Source organism: Dendrobium catenatum, unplaced genomic scaffold (genome assembly GCF_001605985.2).
Source record: "Dendrobium catenatum unplaced genomic scaffold, ASM160598v2 fragScaff_scaffold_1338, whole genome shotgun sequence".
NCBI classification, from domain to species: domain Eukaryota; kingdom Viridiplantae; phylum Streptophyta; class Magnoliopsida; order Asparagales; family Orchidaceae; genus Dendrobium; species Dendrobium catenatum.
This window is the reverse complement of record NW_021319800.1, coordinates 656,152-683,879: the sequence shown is the minus strand read 5'-3', so window position 1 is coordinate 683,879 and position 27,728 is coordinate 656,152. Positions and strand designations below refer to the sequence as shown.

Genomic DNA, 27,728 nt, shown 5'->3' with positions numbered 1-27,728 from the left:
AACACCATAATATAGATCATAACAATTTCATACAACTTTTATAATAGAACATGAAAACGAGGCGGGAGCAAACAATCGTACTCAACCTCATAACATAAAACATAAAACCTTTCTTCCTTAGGCCCTCTACGACGGTATGTGTACTGTCGTCTCGTTGCTATTACTTTTCAGATGATTCTCCTGAAAAAGATCTCACAAGCAGGGGTGAGCTTACTCGCTCTGTAGGTAATTCATATTTTTCATAAAAATTTGCATAAAATTAAAATAAAATATCATTTCATAATAAAACATTAAATGATGGTCAAACTTGCATAAGTTCATAACATTACTTATAAGAAACATTTCACTTAATGTTTTTTCACAAACATCAATTTTCATATTGCGTATAAAACATATATAAACCATATTATGCATAATGTCTATTATATCATCCATCTCGGAGGTGCCCATAAAATTTGTACTGATCAAGTACACATTTTCATATCATTTGGCCATTCCTTTATTGTTGGCTCTAACGAGCATCATTTACCATTTAGCTCTTTCGAGCCCCTTTACCATTCGGCTCTTTTAAACCCCTTTATCATTTGGGCACTCCGCATCATCATGCGCATTCTCATATTATAATTTATAATTTATGTTCAGTCAATTATATGCGTTATGAGAATAATTGTGAATAAAAAATCATTCGTTTAAAACATGAAAATCTTAAATCTAAACATAATATGAAAGCTTATTAACATTATGAAATAAAAGACGTGAACATGTTATTTGCCAGAAATAAAATTTGGAAACTATATAACTTAAAAGATTCAACTATTTGCATTGAATAAAAGAACAAAGCATAAATATAAAATTTTTACAAATAATATGAGTGCCTACCTTAACCCAAGAACAATACTTCCTCAAAGTGTCGCTTCGACACACCTCGATCTCCTTAAAGATTACAACCTAAATAATCACATAAGTTAAAAGTCAACTAAAATTCTTTCCTAAAACTTTAATTAAATTCCCATTGAGATTGAGAGAGATTCGTTTTATATAAATCATACCTTAAGACTTCCCTCGTCGTCCTCTTCGATTTCCACAAATTTTCTTGCCGGAAAAATGTTGTCGGAGCCTCGCCCGTTGCCCTTGCCCGACGCCTCACCCATCCGCTCCTTTGTCTGCTCCCACTAGGTTTGGCCAAATGAAAAGAGAGGGGGAGTGGTTCGGTTTTGCTATATTAGGGAGAAGCGAAAAAGCCAAATGACCCATATACCCTCACTTAAACAATTCCGGCATTAGAAAATGTTAGGGGTAGATTTGGTATTTTTAAACTTCTAAATTTTAGAATTCCCAAAATACACATAATTAACTATAGGTTATATATATCATTGTTCAGAAATTTACGTAGAATTTTATAAAATTATTTTTTGTCAAATTTCGTTAACCTTAATTTTTCACTTAAGTTTCATAGCGATGCATCGAAATACGTGTGACGACCTACGATCGTTGTTTTCGGGTTTTACAATGGCGGCTATGAAGATGGTGGCTGTGGCGAAGGTGGTGGGTTGGAGGTTGAGGTAGTTGAGAGGAAGTGGCTGCGACTCGGGGGTGCATGAATGTGTGATTTGTTCGGGGATTTACTTTAGGATTTATGTAAGTTTTAAATAAAAAAAATATATAAATTGGGTGAGTCGTAAGTCTTATGCCAGCAAGGCAAGGTGTGCCTCAAGCGGGCCTCAACCAAGCCTCAAGCGGGCCTCAACCAAGTTGAGGCGCAAGCCTCATTAAAAAAACTCGAGGTGTAAGCCTTGAGGCATTTTTCACTGGAATTGCTTTGAGGCAGGCCTCAAGGTGAGCCTCATATTGTGAAATTGTTTAAAATTGATAAGAATTATTGCAGCTTAAAGATACAAAAAAATAAGTTGCTATTGTTTCATAAATATATCAATCGTAGTTCTCCTCGCTGATTTTTGTTGCTTATCTCTTTCCAGTTTGGTGATTTTTGCAGTTTGAAGATATTGTTTGTTTTTTTTTTGTTTTTTTTTCCAGATTTTTATGTTTTGGAACCTAGATCCATAAATGACAACAAAGAAGGTGGAGGTGTTGGAAGGCGAGATGGAGCAATTCAAAACCGATGTGGAGGAGTTATCTACTATGGAAGAAAGGTTTTCTTCTATGAAAAATCGTATGGAAAATCAGTTTGAAGGGGTGGAGGTAGGGTGTAAGTGAACCGAACTGGCTCGCAAACTAGCTCAAGCTTGACTCGTTAGCCGAGCTTATCGAGCCACGAGCTCAAGCTCAAACTCGAACGAGCTCAAGTTCAAGCTTGATGAGGCTTGGCTCGTGAGCTCACGAGCCAGCTAGAATCTCTTTTAATTTTTTTTAAATAATTTATTTATTTATTTAATTTAAAAATACCGCTTGATATTCCCTCTTAGGTTTTCATATTTCTGAATCCCACTTGCTAATTCGCGTGGGAGCTCAGAACGAGGCGGGCATGCGTAACAAGGTCGGCGCGCGTGGGAGCTCACTCGTGAAAGGCGGATCGATGCAGAGGCTTGGTCGGTCGCGGAAGGCTGACGACACGGAAGGCGGCCTGAACCGCCGAGGGTTGCGAGTCGGCTTGAGCTCGTTTACAGTGGGACGAGCTTTGGTTTAAGCTGGTTTTTTAACTGACGAGCCTAGCTCGATAGTGCCATTACTCTACTCGTTTACACGCCTAGGTTGAGGAGATGTTAAGGCTCTATGAGATGCACAAAAAAAAAAAAAAACTCCACTGGTGGATCCAAAGGCTAACCCCAATCCGGAATCGATCGGGATTCCCTTGACCATAAATAAGGGAAAAGGAGTCGAACAAGAAGAGTTCGATGAGGAGAGTTTTTTTCACCAAGAATCGCCTCCTAGGCCTCTGATAAGGGTGGAATAGGATCATCGGATGGGGGGACAACAGGAAGGGAGTTTCATGGCAGAGGTGGTTGAATGAGTGACCTGTATGGGGGACGAACGGAAGATAGGTGGGATTCCCACTGTCGATACACCGGAGGGGGGGGACAATAATGAGAGAGGAAATTGGGGTGGAGATGCTAGGGTGAGGAAGCTAAAAGTGGCAATTTTTGAAGAGGAAGATGCTCAAGGATGGCTGTATTAGGTGGATCGTTACTTTGCTATCAATAAGCTTATGGATGGGGAAAAGCTTATGGTGGCTAGGGTATGTTTGGAGGGCAAAGCTTTAGCTTGGTTTCAGTGGAGGGATCTTAGGTACCTACTCTATTCTTGGGGAGAATTTAAAGAGGCATTGTTGGAACATTTTCGAACTATCCGAGAAAGAGACATCCACGAGCAATTTTATGTCTTAATCCATAAGCAGACAGTCATGGAGTACATTGAAAAATTTGAGTTGTTATCAAGTGGACTGAGGGGAATTTCTGAGGAAGGTTTGGAGGGGAATTTCATGAAGGGCATGAAGGAAGAGATACGAGTAGAATTCAGGATGTTGAGGCCAAAGGGGCTGAGGGAGATGATGAAACTAGTACAAAGGATGAAAGAGAAATATCAGAGGGAAAATGCCAGCACAAGTAACACCATGGGAGACACTTACAGGAATACCTCCACACCTTGGCACCGAGGACTCAAACGGTGCCTTTTCAAATGGAAGCGCTAAAGAGCATTGTGGTTTGCCTAGGAAGCAATTTCAAGAGCCTCACAGAAGCAGGGTACATAACAGGAGGGCAAATGGATTATGTTATAAATGGGACGAGAAATTTACACCAGGACATATATGCAAAAATCATACCTTGTAGGTTTTCTTAGTGTCTGATGAGGAGTTGGACAAGGCAGAGGCAGCACGGGAGGAAGAAGAGCCTTTACACTTGGAAGTGGCGGAAGTTTCATCGAACTCTATAGTGAGATTCACATCGAATCACATTATGAAGGTGAGGGGACATATAAGAAGAGAGGAGGTGACAATCCTGGTGGACAGTGGGGACATATAAGAAGAGAGGAGGTGACAATCCTGGTGGACAGTGGGGCTATCGTCAATTTCATATCGAAACAGGGGGAAGACAAACTGTGGTTAAAATTGGTAGATGCGGGATGTTTTGGAGTGATGATGGACATACGAAATGTGGAGAAGAATAGAGGGATATGTTAGGGTTTGGTGGTAGAGCTGCAGGGGATTTACATTAGGGAGGATTTTCTCCCATTGGAGTTATTGGAACTTGGAATATAGTTTCCCTTACAGAAAAATTAATGGAATTAATAGATATTATGATTCATAGGAAGATAAATATTCTTTGCATTCAAGAGACTAAATGGGTTGGAGAGAAGGCTAAGGAGATTGATAGTTTAGGATTTATGCTATAGTATTCTGGTAGAAGTATTGAAAATGATGCAGATGTGATTATAGATAATAGTTTGGAAGACAATGTTATTAATATTAATAAAATTAAAGATATAATTATAGTTTTAAAGATTATTTTTTATGCTAAGATCATTAATATAATAAGCCCTTATGCTTTTCAAGTAGGTTTGAATATGTGTTCAAAATTAAAATTTTGGAATGACCTAGAAAAATTAATACAAATGATACCTCTCGAAAAAAAGTTTTTGTTAGAGGGGATTTAAATGGACATGTTGGTAGAGATGTAAATGATGTTAAAAGCATTCATGGATAGTTTTGTGGCGATTAATAAAGGTGGTAAGACCATATTAAATTTTTCTTAACTTATGATTTTGTAATTGCTAATATTTTATTTAAGAAAAGAGATGAGCATCTCATCACTTATAAGAATATCTCATCAATTAAAAGAATGAATATAGTAAAACTCGGATTGATTATTTTCTTATAAGAAAAATAAATAATTTAGATTGCAAAGATTGTAAAGTTATTATGAGTAAAAGTTTATGCACCCAATATTACTTATTTGTTTTGGACTTTAAGATGAAGGGGCAAAATATTAAAAATAAAGTAAATTGTTTTTTTAGGATTAGATGGGGGCATTTAAAGAATATTAATAAAAATATTTTTGAGTGTAAGATTCTATATCTTAAGATTTTGTCTGTGCATGAGGTTGCTAATGTTATGTGAGAAAAAGTGGCTAGTGCTATTAAGAATGTTGCAAAAGATGTGCTCGAAGTATGAAAGGAAAAATATGATAATAATAAAAATAGTTGGTGGTGGAATCAAAATATGCAATAAAAGATAAAAAATAAGAAGATTTGTTAAAAAATTGGTTTACAACAACAACAAACAACAACATCAAGCCTTTATCCCACTACGTGGGGTCGGCTACATGAATCCTTTTTCTCCATTGTGTCCTATTAAAAGTCAAATTCTCGTTTAAATCTAATAAAGAAAGGTCATTCCTAATATTTTCTAACCAAGTATTTTTAGGTCTACCCCTACCTTTCTTAACATAAGTCAAATCTAATACCTCTACTCTCCTAACCGGGTCATCGCAAGGCCGCCGTTTTATGTGACCAAACCATCTAAGGCGACTTTCTCTAATCTTATCTTCTACTGGAGCTACTCCAACCTTTTCACGTATATGCTCATTTCGTATCCTATCTCTAAGGGTAAAGCCACTCATCCACCTGAGCATCCTCATCTCTGCCACACTTAACTTAGTATTATGCTTCTCTTTTAAAGGCCAACATTCAGCACCATAAAGCATTGCAGGCCTCACTACCATCTTATAGAATTTTCCCTTAAGTTTGAGGGATACATTTCTATCACATAACAAGCCCGATGCATTCCTCCACTTCAACCATCCAACTTGAATTCTGCTGATAATATCCCCATCTATTTCACCATCACTCTGAACAATAGATCCAAGATATCTAAAACGTGTACTCTTATTAATGACTTGATCGCCCAAAGTCACAATCCCCTCACTAAGTCTATTACTACTAAAATTACACTCCATATATTCTGTTTTAGATCTACTCAAGCGAAAACCTTTAGACTCTAAGGTTGACCTCCATAATTCAAGTTTACCTTCAACTCACTCTCTAGTCTTGTCAACAAGAAGAATATCATCAGCAAAAAGCATACACCAAGGTACATCCTCTTGCAAATGTCTAGTGAGAACATCCATGACTAAAGCAAAAAGATATGGGCTTAAGGCTGATTCTTGATGTAGCCCAACTGAAATAGGGAAATACTTGGTCAATCCACCTTGTGTTTGTTAAAAAATTGGTTTAACTGTAAAAATTCTGATAATTGAAAAATATATAAAGAGGCTTGTAAAAAGTCTAAAAAGTAATTTGCAAAGCAAGAATTTTAGCTTTTAATGATTTATATAACAAATTAGATACTAAAGAGAGCAAAAGATATATGTATAAGTTAGCTAAACAAAAAGATATGAGTAGTAAGAATTTAGTTCAAGTGAAGTATAGTAAGGTTGAGTATAAAAATGCTTTTATTAGAAAAGGATATTCAACAAAGGTGGATGAGATATTTTGCTAAACTTTTTAATGAAAATTATGAGAATGCAATTGACTTTCGTGAACTTAGCACCCTAAATGAAAATAAAGATTTTTGTTTTTATTGGTGTATTAGTAAGAGGATGTACACTAGTGTTATTTTTTTTCTAATGATATTCTTCTTGTTGATAAGACTAGAGAGGGAGTTGAAGGTATACTTGAATTATGGAAGTCAACCATAGAGTCTAAAGGTTTTCATTTGAGTAGATCTGAAATTGAATATATGGAGTATAATTTTAGTAATAATAGGTCTAGTGGAGGGATTGTGACTTTGGGTGATCAAGTCATTAATAGGAGCACACATTTTATATATCTTGGATCTATTGTTCAGAATGATGGTGAAATAGGTGGGGATATTATTAATTGAATTCAAGTTTGATGGTTGAAGTAGAGGGATGCATTGGGCTTGTTATGTGATAAAAAGTCCCTCTCAAACTTAAGGGAAAATTTTAGAAGATGGTAGTGAGACCTGCAATGCTTTATGGTGTAGAATGTTGGCCATTTAAAGAGAAGCATAATATTTAGTTAAATGTTGCAGAGATGAGGATGCTCTGTTGACCCGTATCTAATACCCAAAAAAAAAGAGAGAAAAAAAATTTACCTGCTCTCTGCCGAAGCACGTCGCACGACATCCCGCGCACGTCGTTTGCACGTCGAAGCCACGCTCGAGTCACTTCGCCCCACGATCCCTCTGGCGTCGTTAAAAGACCGAAGAGAGGAGGCCTTCGGCCTCTCTAGTTTTTCTGCCTCTCATTCCTGCTCTCTTTTGCTCTCTTGTTCGACTTCACTCGATTCGACGACGACTTTCCCTTCCTTCGAATCGGAAGCAACAACCACAACGGGTTGATCATAAGGAACAAAGGAGCTTGCTCATTTGCCTCTCCGACCCTTTCGTAGCTATTTGGCTTCCCTCGATCGACGGCTTGCGCTTCTGGTCGGATCGAAAGTTACGCCACTTTGATCGAAGCCAATGACGGGAGCCGCTCGGTGTGAAGGAAACTTCCTCCCTTTCGATCGCGTCCGACTCCATTTGTGGCTGTCCAACTTCGCTACCTCACCGACTCTCCCTTCTTGTCCGATTGGAAGAAGAGACGGGAGCTCGCTATGTAGGTGAATCCTCCCCCCCTTTTGCGTGCTTCTTCGACATAATTAGTTTTAATTAAAATAATTTGTAATTAATTTTGTTAATTATTAAGGTTAATTATTATCATTAATAATTAACCATAATTTGATTAAAATTGATTACAATTAATTATTTTAATATAAAATTAATTATTTATTTTTAAATTATAATTAATTATAATTAAATTAATTAATTATAGTTAATTAATAAAATAATAATAATAATAAAATCTCTCTCTTATCTCGGCATTCGTGTCGGGCCGGCAGATCGCCCATTCATGCTTTTCTCTAGCGTGGTGCGAAGAAAATCCAGCACGACACCTACGAAGAGGTAAGTGAGCGACCCCTCAGTTCTAAATGTTGTTCTTGACGTTCGTATCGAGCCGGCAAACCGATCATATACGTTTTTCTCTAGCGTAGTGAGATGGAAACCTAGTGCGGTGCCTACGGCGAGACTAAGATATTCATAAGTACCCGCTTGCTAGGGAAACACTGCTTCTCTTTTGTAACATGTACCGAAGATCCATACACGCCTTTCTCTGGCGTGGTGGGGACAAAGATTTCACGGCCGCGGTGTCCTCGTACGAGGGCACCTATCGTACTCGCATTTCTCTAGCATGGCGGGAGGCCCAGTTTTTTCGTAGTTTTCTCCTAAACAGGGGAGATGCCGGGAGGGTATCGAAATTTCAGGTGAATGTAAGATCACACTCGGACCTGATTTGAACTCAAAAAGAACAAAAGATGAACTCCAATGAACAATGACTTGTGGACTTTTGAACTTAATTGAACACAAGCAGTGAACCTGAATAAAACTGAAATGATTAATGAAAAATCAAATAAAATAAAATCAAACTGGAATCAAAGTCAAATCAAATTGAGTATTCAATTGAACTTGCAAGAACTTCAGAAGATCCTGAACACATACCTTGAACTCAAACCGGTTTGAATACAAGGACCTTTGAACTTGAACACTTTGAACTTGTGCCTTCAGACTTGAACTCAACGAAACTACAAGAACTTGAACCCAAGGAGTTTGGGCTTGACACTAAATGAACTTGATTTAGACCTAAACGAATAGAAAAGATCTCAAATGAACTTGATTTTGCTTGTAATCAAATAAAAGGATTCATGTAGAACCATTATGCATGTTGCAAATAGCATGTGAAGGCAAGAAGTGATGAAATTAAAATGACTCAAGCTCTCCAATCAAGTTGACATCCATGCGATGATTGAACGAGAGATGTGATAATGTGCCTATAGGCAATGATATAAGGCTCTTCATGCATACAACCACTTGCTTATAGATCAAAGTAATGATACTTGTAAGCAATGAAGGTCAACAAACATATGAATTCATCTAGCTTCTACGATGACCACTGAAGTTACTTGTGGATAACAATAGTGGATACATAGTAAGTGTAGTAAATCCTCTAGACACAAGTACATCTATTCTCCACAAGCAAGATACAAAGTGACTATGCCAAGTACAAGTACCTACGATTCCTTGTAGGAGGCTAGCCGTATATTCGACATATGTCTGTGAACAAATGTGAAGGATTCGCAATACATCACAAATATGTATTAACATAATGCAACAAACTCCTATGACAATCCCTACAATTGCCTGTAGATTGAGAGGGCAATATTGCAAATGATAATGGAAGACCTGTCCCTACAAGCAAGTACAATCATCAACCCACCGGAGATTGGTGAAAGGTGGGTATGATGGTCAGGGCAAGGGAGCAGAAGATAGGAATTGATCCAGATCTTCAGGTTTTTGTCTTTTGATTGATAGTGATTCTTTTGTACTCAGGATAGATTTCAGAACTGGTGATTGTAGTGTAGTTTCTGAGTTTTGTACATGACTTTTTGAGATATGAATCGACTTGTATATTGATGTTTTAAATTTTATAGATGTTTGATAGACTGTTTAATTGAAGGTTTTAGATAACTCTGGTAAATTGTTTGAGAAATTGATTGACATTCTTTCCAAGTTAGATCTTGGGGTATCACAAACGACTCTTCCAAAAACACTTCCAGGAGGTCGTAGTTGATACAACGGGTCCCTGCAAATGAACATGAGCCACTTGTGGATAACAACAGTGGGTGATAAGTGCAACGAACCACTGTGGACACAAGTACGAACATCACCTACGACAACGGTGATTAAAATCTACAAGTACGTCGGGTACAAGGGCAACCCGATGTATGAAAAAGGGACATCCCCTGTCAGAATGAAAGAAATGTTTGAACAAATTAGAACTAAGTTTCATGGTGTTCCAAAGTCTTTTCTTAGTTCTATACTTTAGAAGAAAACAGTTCTGGTGTCCACAAACACTGGAAATAACAAGTCTACTACATTGATGATCCTGAAAAGAGTCCCTTTCAAGGAAGCAGTCACTGATTTCAAAGTTCAGAAGGAACCTCCTTGGTGAATGAGAAAGGGGGAGTCAACATCAAGACCACATCGCCACCGGATCCGCAACACTCGTACTAGCGGACAGAAGGCGTATGCTTTCAAATGAAATGTTGTGCATTCAAAGGGCAATTATCTGCACAACTAAAATATTTCAAAATACCCCTGCATGTGCACCATAAATTGTATACACATAGGTACTCTAAAAGGGTAAATACAATCAAACACCCACATTGGCTCTGGCGAGTGTGTTATTGGTATACATGTGACGTCTAGGGATGCTGCACGGGTCAATAAGTGAATTTAGGTTCGAACCTGATCCTTCTATGCGGATCAATAGGAGTCGACAGGGCTCGAGCCTTCAAACAAATACAAGGTTGTGGCGACCGATGTATTTATTTTAATACATTCATATTAGGCCTTCAACGTCTGTAATCAAGAGAATTCACTAATAAAGGCATAAAAGCCTACGAAACCCGATCCTCTATCGACAAGTTGATAGGGTCGACAAGGTTCAAACTATGAATGGAAATGACCCCAAACATTCTGATGATAGCCGCGTTGAACTAAGATCTCAACCGGAGGGGTTAATTTCAGGCATTCTCAAATGCCACATCAAATATCAATAAAATCTAAAATTCCAAAAATCCCAAATTCCAAAATATTTAAAATTAAAATCCAACCATCAAATGCTTAAAGCAAAATCCATCCACCCTCGCAACAGTTTACTGAGGTGGACAAATCTGAAAATTACTTCAGCTCATAAAAAGCTAATGCCTAGTCGAAAATATCACTAGGATCCATTCTCAAACAATCTCCTGCCATTAAGGACATGGTACGTGTCCTCTAACTGGCGGTTTTGCCGCCAAATGGCACCGCAGGATAAAATGTTATGACCCGGGGCCCTCTGAACCGAGTGGTTTTGCCGTCAAATGGCACAACGAAATATCGGTTATGGCAAGAGCCAATACGCTACTTAGTGGCATCAAATCTTTGAGATATGAATCAATAGGATATGATCGATAGGGCACAAAGCCCTCTATTAGCTAAGGTGGATTCAAATTTGTCCTCTTAGACAAACATTCACCCCAGGTCTACAAGGTCCCCTTCGACGAAGCAACCCATGGCTGCCGACAAGGATCCTTCTATCAGGTTGCGTCGACTATCTCCTCTGACTAAGTAGACCAGGAACCACGATGGCCTGGGACGACGGAACCATGGGATCTTGATCGGGTCTATCATCCATTCCCCCACCATCCGCTTTAAGTGAAAGATGGTGAAATTTATATTTTAAATATCAAAACCTTCAAATTTCCAAATATCAATCATTCAAATTCCCAACTTTCCAAACCTCTAAACACCTCAAATCTTAATGCATGTATGTCAGATAACACGTATATTCTACGTATCTGATTGACGACTAGCCTTAATCAAAAGTTCTCTCTCGTGATCGGGAGGGTAATTAACTATAGGGGCTTGCGCCTATAGGAAACCAGAACTCATATCATAAAGTCCTCGTAAAATGAGGGCAAAATCTCTGGGCAGTGTCTTATCTACAAACCCATATGCCTTCCAAAATTTACCCCGGAACTTAATTCGTTAAAACTCCCTCGCCAAAAGTAAAAGCAAAAGCATCAGTGTGGGCGGAGACTGGGGCCGAATTTTCGGAGCCCACATGCTCAGGTGGATGATTGCTTTACTCTTAAAGATAGGATACGAAATGAGCATATATCTAAAAAGGTTGGAGTAGCTCCAATGGAAGATAAGATTTGAGAGAGTCGCCTTAAATGGTTTGGTCACATAAAACAGCGGCATTCTGATGACCCGATTAGGAAAGTAGATGTATTAGATTTAACTTATATTAAGATATGTAGAAATAGACCTAAAAAGACTTGGTTAGAAAATATTAAAAATAACATTGCTTTTATTAGATTTATATGAGATTTGACCCTTAACAAGACACATTGGAGAAGAAGGATTCATGTAGCCAATCCCACATAGTGGGATAAAGGCTTGTTGTTGTGGAGTTGGGGAGTATTGATTTGATTATGGGAATGAAGTGGCTACAAATCTTGGGGGAAACCAAGGTAAAATGGAAGGCTTTATCTATGGAGATTCAGATGGAGGGGAGAAATGTGGTATTTAAGGAAGACCCCAGTTTATCCAAAGCCATGGTTTCTTTGAAAACCCTAGTTTGTGCCCTATAAGGGGAAGGGGATTCTTGGTGGAGCTCTAGAGTATCGAGGAAGGAAAGATGGAGGATGTAGAGGACATTTCAAATATGGTCCAACCACTCCTTCAGCAATTTAGGGAGGCATTCTAGCTTCCCTAGGGAGTTTCACCCCCTCGGGAGCACGAGCACTCTATTGTTCTGAAGGAGTCTCTCCCATTAGTGTCTGACTATATCGCTGCCCTTGGATCTATAAATATGAGATCGAGTGATTGATTAGGGAGATGCTTGAAGCTGGAATTATCAAGCCCAGTGTAAGCTCGCCCTTTTTCTAGTCCTATATTGTTGGTGAAAAAGATGGATGGAACCTAGAGGTTATGTGTAAACTATCGTTCCCTAAACAAGTTAATTGTACCAGAAATGTTTCCCATACCAGCCATTGATGAGTTGTTAGATGAGTTGCATGGATTTGTGATATTCTCAAAGATCGACTTGAAATCCGGATACCACCAAATCAAAATGCGACCAAACAAAACCCACAAAATAGCTTTTTAGATGCTTGAGGGACATTATGAGTTCTTGTTGATGCCTTTTGGCCTCACTAACGCACTGACCAATCCCTGATGAATAGGGTATTCGAGCCCTACCTGTGAATGTTTGTTCTTGTATTTTTTGGCGATATACTTGTATATAACAGGTCTGAGGGGGAGCACTTGGAGCATTTGGGAGTTGTGCTATCCACCTTAAGAAAGCACTCTTTGTTTGCCAATTAGAAGAATATTAGATGGGAGTGACAGCTGACTAGAGTAAGATTGAGGCCATGCTTAGATAGCCCATGCCCAAGACTTTAAAGGAGATAAGAGGATTTTTGGGACTTACATGCTACTATCAAAAAATTATGAAAGGATACGATTCTATAATGAGGTCGTTGACGGAATAGCTCAAGGACAACTTCAAGTGGGGAGGGTTATTCACCTAGGCTTTTAAGGAGTTGAAGAAGACTATGACCAGTGTGTTTATATTAGCTCTTCCATATTTTAGCCAACCCTTTCTAGTGGAGATAGATGCCTCGGATTTTGGGTTGGGAGCGTTAGTCATGCGAAACCAGAGACCAGTGGCCTGTTTCAGTTAGGTGTTGACGTCCAGGGTAAGACTCAAGTCAGTCTATGAGAGGGAGCTGGTGAAAATCATGTTGGCCATTCAGAAATAACTACCTTATTTATTGGGAAGACGATTCGTTGTTAGAATCGACCATAGGAGTTTGAAGCTCTTGTTGGAACAAAGAATGGTTACTAAGCATAAAAGATGGCTTTCCAAATTATTGGGCTATGACTTTGAGATTTAGTACGGACTAGGAGTTGAAAATAAAATTGCAGATGGTTTATCCAAATGCATTGGGGAACCACAAATGATGGCATTATTTGTGAACTTGGTGGTTGGCTAAGAAGCACTCAGGTGTTAAGTATCTCAATTTATCCTTCGTCCTGTTGAATCGTGAACTACATTTTCTTATTCTTGTTCTTTCCTATTAGATGCGATTGTATAATGAAATTAATAAAGTTTAATCAAAATCATAAGCTCATTCTCATATAAAAAATTACGTACTCTTGTTATTCTGCTCCTTCAACCTTCTCCTAAAACAAAAAACCTTCTTTTCTCTTCCACAAAAAAATCTCTCTCCTAATCTCGTTCTTCCTCTTGCTCGCTGTTCCCGACTGGATGGAGTGGAATTTTGTTTATCTCATGCGAGGAGTTGCGTATAATCGCTTTCAATCGCGTTGGTTCTCTTGTTCACTTGATTCGGCTACTCGTCCGCACTCTTGCTAACTCTGCTACTTCGCATGCTCACCCTCTTTAGTTAGGGGACCAGTTTGATTGAACTGATCCAGCCGGTTCCCTTCACACGAAACTGCATACTTGAGCCCCCTCAATCGATGTCATTTGCTTCTTCGACGTTGGTTTGCATCCCCATCCAAAACGCATGCATTCTTCACTAAACACGACCTCATCCCCATAGCCTTTCTTCCTTGTGCAACCTATCCAACCCGACCCTTCCCCCCTCTTCTAGTCCATTGAACCCCAACAGTTTGTGCTTGATTTTACATGAGGCCACACATCCTAGCTCCTCTGTCGCCTTCCTCCTCTCCTAGCTAGTTACATGTGGAACTCAATGACCTATCTCAATCTTAGCTCCAACCTCTAACTAATCCTACTTCCAGCTCCAAGTTTGTTGACCACTTTGTCGCCTCCCTCTTTCTCTCTAGCAAGCTGTCGCATCCCTTCTCTCTTTTAATCACGCGACCACCCAATACTAGCAACCATCTCACCGATTTGCTAACCACTCCCATTTGTGCACCCCCTACTAGGCCGAACCCCAAGCTCCCCTTCTACTCCCGTGCAAGCTCTTCGTCATGCCTTTCCTCTCCCTTTCAACCCACTGCAAGACTCAAGCATCTTTGTTCTGCACTCTTTTAGTTTGCCCGACGCACCCTACCACCAATGAGCCAAACACAATCTGCCCTCATTCTTCTCCCCACTCTTTCTTCTTTTCTCTCTATCTATCTTTAATGGAAAGAATCCTCTCTACTCTCTTTTTTTCTTTTCCCTTTCTCTCTCTTCTCTCTCTTCTCTCTCTCTCTCTCTCTCTCTCTATATATATATATATATATAAGGGATAAAGAGAAAATAGAAAAGGAAAGGCAAATAGAAAAAGAAAAAAAAGAGAATGTACTTATGTATATAGGAGGACAAATTTCAAAGAAGTTCTAGTGTTTTTGCCCTTGTAATTTCCTTGTTGCCTCATATAAAGTTATGAACTTGTAAATCTAAAAAATCGCCAAAATCCCAATTGCAATACAACCGACACGACAAACAAAACTTGTGTGAGATTTTTTTAGCGCAATGGGGAAACTCATAGGCGATGTTTGCAATACGACATGTAAGCCTTATGCTAAGCAAATATTAATAATTTAATAAAACTCTTTATTAATTTGTTATCATCATGAGTAATTCTTTGGTAATTAATTTACTAAAGAATTATCTTAATCTTGGTAATTATAATTAAATAGGAATAAAATTTATCTTAATTTAAATCTTATTGGTTCCTAATTAGCTTAATTAAATAATTAATTACGAGTTATTATTATTTTATTATTAATCAATTAATTATGCTAGACCTTATTATTCTAATTTAGGTTATCATATTATTCTGCAAACTTTGATGTTTTTTTTTTTCTTAAATACTATGGACGTGTTTTTCTATGTAATTGAAATATAGCAATAATAATTTTTTTCCAGACTTGGAGCAATAGAGAAGATAGTTTTGGATAATTCTAACCCTAATTTTTTTTTTCTAATAATCATATCTTCTAAATGAAAGAAATGTTAGATTTCTTTTGTAACAAATGGGTATAAATATTTTCCAACAACAGTAAGAAGTAAAATCATGTAAGGGTCTATTTAAATATTATTAAAGTCGTAGGGACCAATGTGAATCTAAAAAGTTGTTGAACCTAAAAGTAAGATATCCTAAATTATTTTGTAAAAGAACTTGGAAGGTAATATTTTGGAGAACAATCTAAGAAGATTATGAGGTAATGGTTCTTTCTATGAAATAAAGAAAAAAAAATGCCAGTTTGGCTGGTTTGATTCTCCTAAAAATGTCATGGAGAAGCATGCTTTTATAATTTGTTACTTTTGTAGACATTAGCACTATGTTTCTTTCTGAATATACATTCTTTGGTTGAGTTTTTTTTTTAATTATTTTTTTTAATGAGGCTTTGCTGCGCGTACTTTTAAATGCTTTTTGTACCGATGTGCTGCTTCTTACATCTTTTTCCAGCCTAATGAATATGATCATGGTGATAAACACATTGTAGATGGCATGCTTTCAACATCAGCAGACCATATTCAGGTTTTTTGTGTACTTTTATATTTCATGTGTTTTATTTCTCTTCTTTATTTTATCTTGCAAGTTAAAAATTCTATGTTAAAAAGAACAATCTCTTAATTTCTAAATAATTTGTACATGGAAGTGTTAATTGGTTGTTTTAACTTTAGTTTTATTTTATCTACAATTTTACTTCTTGCATTCTCTGAAAATGTGGCAGTTGATTTGTTTTAGTTTTTGCTGATCAACGAAGTGGATTCTCCAATTGAGTTAAAGAGTAGACAAACTATCCATGAATATTTTGGTTGAAATAGTTGGTCAAATAAAATTGTAATATTGGTTCTGCTTTGCCAGAATTTAATATACCATATTAACTTCTTCACATCTGTAATAGGTCACTCTGGCCCATTTTCTTCAATGAATTAGGTCTTGCTGAGCCAATTTCTAAAGAGCTTTAATAAGATTTCAAATTTTAAATAGATTGCTACGAACGTTGATAGGAATATTTGTGTTTTGTTCGTCAAAAGCGTCAAATTGAGCAATGATTATATTACATCAGTAGTTTCGATTTACATGCTTTTCAATGTACAATTTTGCACATTTTTTCTCTTAAGTTCATTTATTTTCATGCTGTGTGTGGCAACGAGTATTTTTTTTGGAATTATGGCTATAATTTTTAATTAATATTTTTTTGGCTTGCACACTTTCAGAGGCATCATTTTTTTGTTATGTTGCATTTAGGATCACATATTGATATATATATTCTTTTTTATAAAATTTTTTGGTAAATTTCGGCTATGCATTTCTTCACCCCTGGGAAATAAGTCCATCTTGTCATGCTTAATAAAAATCGAGCAATAAAATTTTTGTTCACAAGAACATTAGAAATTTATAGGAGCAAGCGTGAATGTTTTTTTTTTTTTCTGGCATAAATAATCAGGTAAAATCTGCTAAAAATGTGCTCCTAGCTGGGTCATGCAAATGGGTTAAACATTAGATGCACAAAGTCTCCCTCCTTTTTGTATTCGTTGTTGAGTAGATTCTATGAGTGAGCAAGCAAAATTTTGGGTGAGAAAGAAAGAAATAGAGAACTCAAGAGAAAAATGGTGTAGAGGATGCTCGATTACTTGTGGGGTAGAAAATTCGAAGGATGCTGAACTAGTGGAAGGGATGCTTTAGAAATAAAAGAAAAAAATAGCTACACATCTTTGGGCCTAATGTACTCAAAACCAGATTAACCAACCACGGTCTTTTATCCTGGTAAATTATTCGCTCTCCATCTCTTCCTCTCTCTTGTTTCCCCCACAACTTTGCCTCTCTAATTCTCTACTTTCCCTGACTTTGCTTAGTGTCTACTACACTTTAAGTCCACACATAATCACCTCTTATTATTACCGATACTCTCTCTCCCTAAAACCTCGCTCTAGAGACCCACACTTGACCCTCTCGTTTCTAGTCAACTTTCACTCTCGTGCTCTCCCTCCCACTTTCTAGTCACATGTGCAATGCTCTTTACTGCTACCTCCTTGCTTTTCTTCTCTTATGACTCAACCTAATCATGTTATCTCTCACAAACCTCAATCCTCTCTGCACATGTTCTTGACAGGCTCCTATTTTTGTCCTCAATGCAGCGTCTATCTGGCGCTTGAGCTTGCCTCTCCAGGCATCATAATGCTCATGCACCATAGCTTGGTCTCCATCCAACATCACACTAGGTAGCTCCTTAAAACGCAAAAGGCATGAAATAAGAATTTGAAGAGCCATTTTTCTTTAATCTGGTTAACTTCAAGGGGCATTGATCTTTGATATGATTATTGTCAAATCTCCTGATTGTCAATTTTTATCCAAGACCAAATAGCATCCTCCATATCGTTGATCTTTGCACTTTTAATATTTGATCCGACTAGAGTTTAACCTATTTGTAATATGATGGTATCCGCCTGATCATGGTATACGTTTGTTGTATGTTACGTGATTTATTATCATTTGTTTGCTTTTCTAGTTAATGTAATGGGGAATATTTAAATTTTGTTCTTTAGATTATTTAATCTATTTAACACTGCCATTGCCTTCTTATTAGATTTAAACGAGAATTTGACTTTTAATAGGACACAATGGAGAAAAAGGATTCATGTAGCCGACCCCACGTAGTGGGATAAAGGCTTGATGTTGTTGTTGTTGTTGTTGTTAGATTATTTAATCTATTTCTTAAGATTATTCTAGACTTATCATGATTAAGGTCACTTATATAATTATTCCATTGTTTTTCTATATAAACGGATCTTTAGAATTATTGTAGGATAATCAATGATTACTAAAGAGCTATTGTATTATTTGCTACTTAATCCCCTTCTCACCCTCTCTATCCATCATAAATTTCTCACTGAACCCCCCTCTCGTAATCTAACCATCACGACCCTGCTCAAGTACCTTAGAACAAGAGTCGGACAGTCAATTAGTTCTTCCAGTAAAAACTAAACAGTCAAAGAAAATAACATCCCAAATGTTTAAAAGAACCACTGATCACCAACATATATATACACACACACATACATAACCATTCATACAAATTTTTAATTAGGGTTGCAAGCAAACCAAACATTCGACGAGCTACTCGTTGTTCGGTTCAATTAAAGCTTGTTTGTGATCGTTTAATTAATTAAACAAACAAATTTGAACAATATTTTAAAAACTAGATCATTAAATAAACAAGCTTGAATACTAATGTGTTCGGCTCATTTATGTTCACGAACAGCATCATTTAAAGCTCGTGACTAAGCTCGACATTAAGCTCGATAAGAAGCTTGATTCGTGTTTGATTCAAAACTCTTGAATAAGCTCGATAAAAACTCAATTAATATTTGATTATAAAATTGATAAATATACATAATATAAATATTCTATATTTATTATAACATAATGATATAATTATTGTTAAATAATAAAATTTAAAGCAATTAAATATTATAATATATGATAATTAAAAAAATTCGCTAAATATGTTCACGAACATGCTCGATGTAATTGTTTGTTAGGAGGCTCGATAAATCTCGTTTGTTAAGTTGATGAACATCTAGAAGTAGAGCTCGTTTATAGCTCGTCAAGGCTTGTTTGTTTAAAACTTGATAAGCACTAAATGAACCGAACATGAACACTCATTAATTAAATGAACCGAACATAAACACAAACAATAAAGTTTGAATCAAACATGAACCAAACTTGAACAAGCTAATAATAAATTAACTCAAACATGAACACTCACATACTCGACTCGGCTCGGTTCATTTGCAGCCCTATTTTTAATTGAACCTCTTCTTTCATAGACAATGAAATCTCGTTAAGTCATTTATTTAATTGAGAATTTAATTGAAATGTTTAATATAATGGGTTGAGTTTTCATCTCCAAAATCGGTAGTCAATTACAATTCTATGGTATAGCCATAATAATGAAATATGCATTTAAGTAATCATGTTATAATATTAAGCTTTTCATTTAATAATAATATAAATGAAGGTATTCTTAATCATCAATTCACAAGGGCGGAACCCAATAGGTTCCAGGGGGGGCAACTGCCCCCCCTTAAAAATTTTTTAAAATTTTTTTATATGGTTTTTTTAGGTAATTTACCCCTTTTTATTCATTTTTTAGTCTTTATTACAAGGGTTTTCATGCAATTGCCCCCCCTAAAAATTTTAAAATACTATGGTCTTTAGGTAATTGCCCCCAACAGGTCGAACCCCGCCAGAAGACACTGCCCCCTTGAACCCCCGACATATATGTCTTATAAGTTTGCCCCCCTGAAAATTAGGGCTGGTTCCGGACAATTCACATGAATATTTTGTAGTATTTTAATGGATTACTTTAATTTTTAATAATTTGTTTATTCAATGAGCATTATCTAAATTTTTTATCAATTAAGGTACAATTATTTTCATTTTTCTTACTGATTTTTTTATTTGTTGTGCATGAGTAGGTTACGCCTTTAACTAGTATCATAAAAGTGAACTCTTATATTTACATGTATATATATTTTTTCATTTCAGTACTTTTTAATATTATAGTTTATCTTTTTCATTTTTATTTATCTATCAATATCAATGATACAATCCACATTTCATATGTATTGTATTATAACACAGATCATTTGATTTTCTTTTAATGCACATTGCACTGCAACATTATTAGAATTATCAAGTTTGCATATAAATGTCATATCAATAAATGCATAGAAATTTTAAATGCTATAACATAGAATCTAATCTCTTATCCCACTTTCTTTTTCAAGTTTAGAACTCCACCTCCAAATTTCTTAAATTCTTAAATGTCTATCCTTAATTCACAATATAATCGTTAGATATATATAATTATGTCAATGTATGCAATTATTTTAAAGCAATAATTCATTCTTTTAAATTAAATTTCTATTAGCATATTCTTTTTTTTTTTTTTGGACATTTAGGCCATTTAAGGCAAACTCACACACACAACGCATACACAAAGACTCGAACCCAATACTTCTTAGTTGGAAACATAAGTTCTCAACCAATAGGCCAAGGCGAGCTGTGTTATTAGCATATTCAACTTTTACCTAAATTTTCCTTTAGAACGCATGCTTGCTTCAATGTTTTGCCTCCATTATACTCAGTTCTTCAATGTTTTGCCTCCTAACAATCACACTTCTTCCTTCCAGTCAAATAGGAATGCACAGCCGAATACTTTTTTACCCTTCTTCCTCTCTGTCGAGCATGAATCCTTCATATAACAGCAGCCGCAGGCAACCTCTCGAACCTTGTACTTCACCTGCGGTCGAATAGCAGTGAACCGGAGTTCTCCTCCTTGACTCTTGCGATCAAGTCACGAAGCCAAACTCATTATTCTTCTTTCTCTGAATCATGTAGTTTCGTCCAACCCTTATCTCTAATGGAAGCCTGGAAGCCCACTTCTGCATGCGATGAGTCGCATCCCAGACCCTGCTCGCCCCGCCCGCATGTTGCCTCTCGTTGGTTCAGCCCGTCTCACCTCGCTCACTTGCTGGTGCTGCTTCGCTTCTCTATCTGCTCGCCCACTTTTAATTTTCTTATTGGACCGATTCGGTGGGCCATCACACTAACATCCATATCCAATTTGCCCTTCTCATGATCCTTCTCTCAAAAATTTTTCTCAACTTTCTCCCAAACTAAAGGTGCCCCTACCTTCTCCAATTTCCATTCTTTCAACTTCTCTAATTGTGTTTTTCTTCTCCTCAGTTTTTCCTTTGATTCTTACCGTATCTTCTCCTGCAACCACTTCAATTGTATTGGAATGATGAACTCGTGACTTATATTTATGCACCACATCATAATGTTTAGTATGCTTTGTCTGAAATGCGTTACTAATCTTTTCAAAGCTGGAAGACGTTCTAATGAGTTCTTAGAACCGATTTGTTGTTGCTATACATGCCCATTAAAGGATGATGCAACACTTATACCAAAAGCCAACTGAAATCATTGGCACAGCTTGGGCTAACATGGATGTTGTTAATATATTTCATATGTGATTACCAGCTGTAGTTAATTTCTTTTTCGTTCTATCAAAGTTAATTTTCTTAATCTTTTGTGTGAGAGGGTGTTTTTTTGTGGCATATTTCAGGTTGGGTTAGCTGCAAATTTGAGAAACTTCGTCTTAACAAGTCACAAAGGTGATGTGGTGAGAATTTTAGATACTTCCTGTACTTCTTTTGAAGCATTTAAGCAATAGCAAAGTTTGAATGCAATATCAACCAAATCAGACATAGTACAGTCTCTCAAAGAATTGCTTCAATTTTAATTTAGATTGACTTAAACAATTAATTCCTTTTTTTTTTATTTTTAAAACAAAAATTGTGAACATAAAGCACTGAACTTGATCCAATCATCTATAGAAAACTGTGAAGAACTTTTGAAATTTTTATTAAGCTGATAAGTCTTTATTCTGTGAGTTTTGGATTTCAGTTAGCAATCTTTTGATTTATTTGTAGATTTTAATAAAGTTGCATTTGTTTTGTTAGTATTTGTTAAATGCATATGCATATTTTTTAGATGAAAGGATGTGAAATTCTGACCCACGATGGCATGCCAGTTGGATATGCTCTCAGCCCAACAGAAACGGTGTGTTAATTGAGCCCTCCTTTATTTCTTTTAAATTTTGAACAAAGTATATTATATATGTTGTAGCTCAGTGAAGTTTGGCTCACCTGACACTTCCATCCAAAAGTTTTTAAAATTTGATTTGTTGGTATTTGAACTTAACAAAACCTGGCATATTCATTGTTGAGTTTTATTTTTTACTTATCTTTAGAAATCTAACTTGCAACCTCATCGGCATTCTATCATTAAATCATGGATCTTCATCGCGTTTTCTCATTAGTATAATAACTTCTGACGTTGATGTCCTTAGCCTGTCTTACATTTTTATCCAATTGATCTTAATGTGGTCTCGATTGGGTATTTGAAATATCTTGCTCGCCTCTTTTAGGACCTTGAGGTTAGCTTTAGGTGACTATAGTCAACAACTTGAAGACAGAGGAAGATGATGGTGGAGGGTAATGGGGAATGATTGTTTTGGGATGGGTAAAATTTGTGGGTGTAAGATGGTGAAGAGAGATGTGAGCTGGACACAAAAGGGGGGAAATTGATTTATCGGCTTTTTTGTCATTTTATAAAATTACAACAAAATTAATGGCAAGTAATCTTAGCTTTCTAAAACTTAGTGAACCAACAAGTCAATCTCCCAAAGTTGTTTTTAGCAAACTTTTACAATAACTCTCTGAATGTGAAAGCAATAACCCGTACTTACTAAAATGATAATTGAACTTTTTTTTAGCTTTAATGAACTATCTAAAATTTCCTCAGCTCAATTATGGGGAAAAAAATGCCTTGAGGTTCATACCTCGAGTAAATTTTTTTGCAGCGTACACGTCGGTTTGGCTTAGGTGCTGATGCAACCTAAGTTTCTAAATATTTTATGGAGAACACTTAGGAAAGCAATTAGAAAATTTCTTCTTTTTAATAAAGTATAAACATCACATATAAAATTAAAAGTAGGAACAAGCTCTAGAAAGCGGCTTACAAAATCCGTAAACATAAAGAAATGACAACAAGGCTACCCTCAGAACAACCAACAAGCGATCTCCTCACATGCAATGCTTGAAGTATAAAGGATAGGTGCTCAAAGGATATATCTAACCCGGAATCCACCACTGGAACGATCTGGCAAATACCAACCAAAATGTGGCAGCATACACCACCAAGCTAAAGTTAAAGAAGTTTTTTCTTCGAATGTGGATTTTTTTTCTTGGAATGTGGCATTTGATTTATATATGTATAAAGAAGCTAAAAGTTACTGTAGATTTAATAATGATAAATTACAGCTTTAGTAATTTTTTTGGAAAAATAGCAGACTTGGAAAAAAATAAGAGTATCTTGTCGTTTTTTTTTTTTCGATTTAAATGCCTCCAATATCTTCAAACTGAGTAAACATATTTATTAATTTTTCTCAAAAAAATTATGGCAGCTAATGCGAGCCGGCTCGCGAGCTCACGAGTCGAGCTTTTTCAAGCTCGAACTCGAGCTTGAGCTTAACTTTTAGCCCGAGCTCACGGCTTGATAAGCTCGGCTCACGAGCTCTTTATCGAGTCAAGAGTTGGCTCAGCTCACTTACACCCTACGCAAGACTAGCAAACTGGAGTTCCAGCAACAAACAAGCTGGGAACCCAACCAAAACCAAAAATATCTGGATCTAGCACTATAAATAGCCTTGGGAATAACAACAATAGGTTAAGATAACATGGAGCAATTGTAAACCAGAGACTGTTATCATATATATATATATATATTAGTGAACACATCTGATTTGCATGGGCATGTTATATATATATATGAACATTCTTGTTTTTTATGTTTAAGAATTTTTAATCAAAATAATCACCAGTTTTTGGTTTTCAGGTTAATTATGTCTCTGCACATGACAATGAAACATTGTTTGACATTATCTGTTTGAAGGTATTCCCCTTCCCAGTAGTTTGCTATTATAAACCTCATTTTATTTTATCTCATAATATTCCTTTTTGACTTCTCAATCAGCAGCATATTGATATATTACACAAAGGTTTGATATATACATGTGTTGTAAAACATACTGTACATTCTTTTAACCTTTTGCTTATGCTCGTAGAGGACAACACCACTTTCTTGTTCATTATTATTGGCGGCATAACCTAGGTATGTGAGGATGTTATTGTGACTATGTTGTTAGACCGGTCCAGCCGGTCCTTCGGGACCGGCCTGGGCGAAAGAGGCGGAACTCTCCGCCTCTCCTGTACTAGTCGCGTAAGCTGCTGGATCCCATGGAGCCATTTAGGAAAGATTTTTGACAGAGTTTGAAGGGAAATTTGAATCTACAAGTACAAAATACTTGAGATCTACAAGTGTTTTCTATTAAATTGGTATCAGAGCAAGTCTTGGGACCGTTGGTGGGCTATTTCTGGCAAATTTCATATGCTGTTTTTCGGCTGGCTATGGAGGAATTTTCTGTTTTTTGTGATCCTAATTTAGATTTTTTAATCTACAAAAATTCGGGGAGTGATGGCTGCCAAGAAAGCGGATGCGCTAGAGGAGAGACTTGAAGGGGAGATGAATCAAATCAAGAGAACAGTAGAGGAATTAATTTCCTCCATGGAAGGGCAAGTGGATGACTTGCGGGACATGATGAAGAAGATGTTAGAGTTTCACATGCAAATGGCGGCTTCCGAGGCGAGAGGGCCAGAAGGAAAGAATACAAATTTTGAAATTCATAGGGAAAAAGATGAGGTGGAGATCGTAGAGGGAGAAAGGAGAATACCCCATTTAGAGCCTTTCCAGAGGGAAGATAGAGGAGGTAGGTATGGGGAAAGTCTTGAGTATGGGGGGCAGGAGCAAAGGGATGATGATTGGGAACATAGGGAGGGATATTATGGTCGTCGGGGTGCTGATTTTGAAGGAAGGAAAGAGGAACCCGATGGAGGCTTTGGTTATGATAGGGCAAGGGAAGACTGAGAGACTTGGGGAGAGCCAAACACTTGGGAAAGGGGAAGCTATGGAAAAATAAGGGGAAATGGGGGAGATCAGAAGGTGAGGAAGCTGAAGATGCTCATTTTTGAAGAGGACGACTCACATGGGTGAATTTATAAGGTGGAGAGGTACTTCACCGTCAATGGGCAAACAGAAAAAAAGAAATTGACAGCAGCAGGTTTATGTTTGGAGGGGAAAGCGCTGTCATGGTACTAATGGAGAGACTAGAGGAGACCCATCCGAAGATGGAGATAATTCAAGGAATGTTTATTAGAACGTTTCCAAACCGACAGGGGATGAGATTTCTATGAGCAATTTTTTGCTTTGGTGTAGGATGAATCAGCGGCTGACTACCATGAGCGGTTTGAGCTCCTGGCCAGTAGGGTGGAGCTATTATCAGAGACCCGTATTGGAGGGGAACTTTATGAAATGGCTCAAATCAGATATCATAGCTGCTGTGAAGGTACTGAGATCGCATGATTTGGGAGAGGCCATGGAGTTGGCACAATTGGTGGAAAATTAGAGATATCATGAGAGGCGGACCAAGAGCAGACACTCAGGAGGCTCTTACAGGACTACAACCACCCTTTTTAACACCCAAGGGTCCGACAACAGGGGGATTTTGTGAGGCCAGTAAGAGGAAGTAGTGGGGGAAATTTTAAAAGACTAATAGAGAAGGAGATGCAGGAAAAGAGAGCAAAGGGGTTATGTTTCAGGTGTGATGAGAAGTATACCCCAGGGCATAGGTGTAGGGACCGAACTCTGCAGGTTCTCACCATTTGTGATGACGAGAAAACGGAGGAGAGAGGTGAAGTAGAGGAAGAGGGAAAAACGGATGAGAAGTTGCATCTGGATTTGGCAGAGGTTTCCTTGAACTCTATGGTAGGATTCACTATGAATAAGAGTTCTCATTTGGAAACATTTGAGGCACCTCAAGATAGACTTTGAATTGAGATATTATCCAAAAAGTTTTTATTTGTGTCAGATGCCATTTGGATAATAATAAAAAGCAAGATAAATGTAAATTGAAAAATATGTTTACCCATTTGGTTTATAAATGTTTTTGGTAATATGTTCTTAGTAACAATTCAAATGAACTTAATTGCAATGATGATTGCAAAGATCATTAAAGAGCTTAGAGGACATGTGTTTGCAATTTCTCAACTCCCATGCATTTTGATGATGAAGAAAATAAGAAAACTCAATTAATCAATCAGTTTGATTAATATTAATCAATAAATTTTTATTAAATATTAAAAATCATTTGTACCATTTTCATTGAATTAATTAATGTTCAAATTGAATTGCTGTATAGATTTTTGAGGCAATTCTGGCAGCCTCTTGGTGTTCTCTCCTCTCGCGAGGAGGTTGGGGCGGCACTTACCGTTGCTTGTTCTCACCTGGACCTAAGATTGACGGCGCAGTGTCTTCAAAAATTAAAATCATCTGCCCGGATTAAAAATTACGGCGTGAGTCTTCACAGATTAAACCATTTGCCTAGATTAAAAATCACAGCGCGGGTCTTTGAAAATTAAAATCATTCGTCTGAATTAAAAATCACAGCGTGAGTCTTCAAATTGACGAATACATGTTGCTTTATAATTTGTCATAATTTATTTAATTCTGTAAATCAACATTTTTAATTATAGCAATCATGTATGTATTTAATAATAACAGATAATTCAATTATATATTTTTTTCTCAAATTTAGAACAAGACAGTATATTGATTTATATTGAATGTTAATCTTGAGAAATTGAGACAATTCAAGTAATGAAAAAATAGTGTCTTAAGGAAATATAATATCTTGGGAAATCAAGATAGTAATACACTTTTATTCTCTTGAATTGAGAATAAGTGTTTTATGACAATATTAATGTTTTTGGCAAATCGTGATAATAAATGCAATTTTATTCTTTTAAATTAAAAATAAGTTCTTTAAGACATTATTAATACCTTAGAAAATCAGGACAGTTCAGACAATATCATTTCATTCTCTTAAATTAAGAATAAAATATTATAATATCTTGAGACAACAGTTTTATGTATAGGCATAAGTGGATGCAAGCTTTCAATAAATACTGAGGATTTGGACAAATAGAGGCAGCAAACTGAGGCAACACGTGTGGAGATGGGTCGTAGGCTTAAATCAATTTGCGGCTACTTACATAAATTAGCCGGAAACAGGGAGATAGACATTTGCGATTGTCAAAGCTGAAAGCGGCTGTGCAAGTATCGGGTGCAGACAAACATCAAAGGTCAATTCAGCGCGGGCTTCACTCGATCGGATTGAAGGCAACGGATTTGTTTGCGAACGGAGGAAGTATTCAACTGATTTTCTCACAAACAAAATGATTGCATCAAATAGAACAAGTCAAGATGAGTGTAAGTTTTCTATCTTTTTGTTTTCCTTATGTGGTGAGTACGTACCTACAAATAAAAATTATATTTTTAAATGAGAAGTAATTACGTTAATTTGAAGATAAACGTCTCGCCCCATACTTGAAAATTAAATACTACAACTAGCGTGTTTGCAAAAAAATAAACAAAGTACTGGATAGTTAGTGTAACTAAGCGATGTGACTCAAAATTAGAAA

The 27,728-nt window shown here is 36.7% G+C and overlaps 1 protein-coding gene across 2 annotated transcripts in view; it reads left to right on the top strand.

Moving 5' to 3' along the window:
- LOC110115077 (pullulanase 1, chloroplastic) overlaps positions 1-27,728 on the top strand; it is a 94,796-nt gene that overhangs the window by 48,463 nt on the left and 18,605 nt on the right. The window contains exons 18-21 of one of the 2 annotated variants that reach the window (XM_020848207.2): positions 16,018-16,089; positions 21,695-21,751; positions 22,123-22,191; positions 24,028-24,084. In XM_020848207.2, coding sequence (XP_020703866.1) covers positions 16,018-16,089; positions 21,695-21,751; positions 22,123-22,191; positions 24,028-24,084 — 255 coding nt within the window. The remainder of the gene's footprint in view (positions 1-16,017; positions 16,090-21,694; positions 21,752-22,122; positions 22,192-24,027; positions 24,085-27,728) is intronic. The other variant, XM_028699549.1, reaches the window with a different exon arrangement.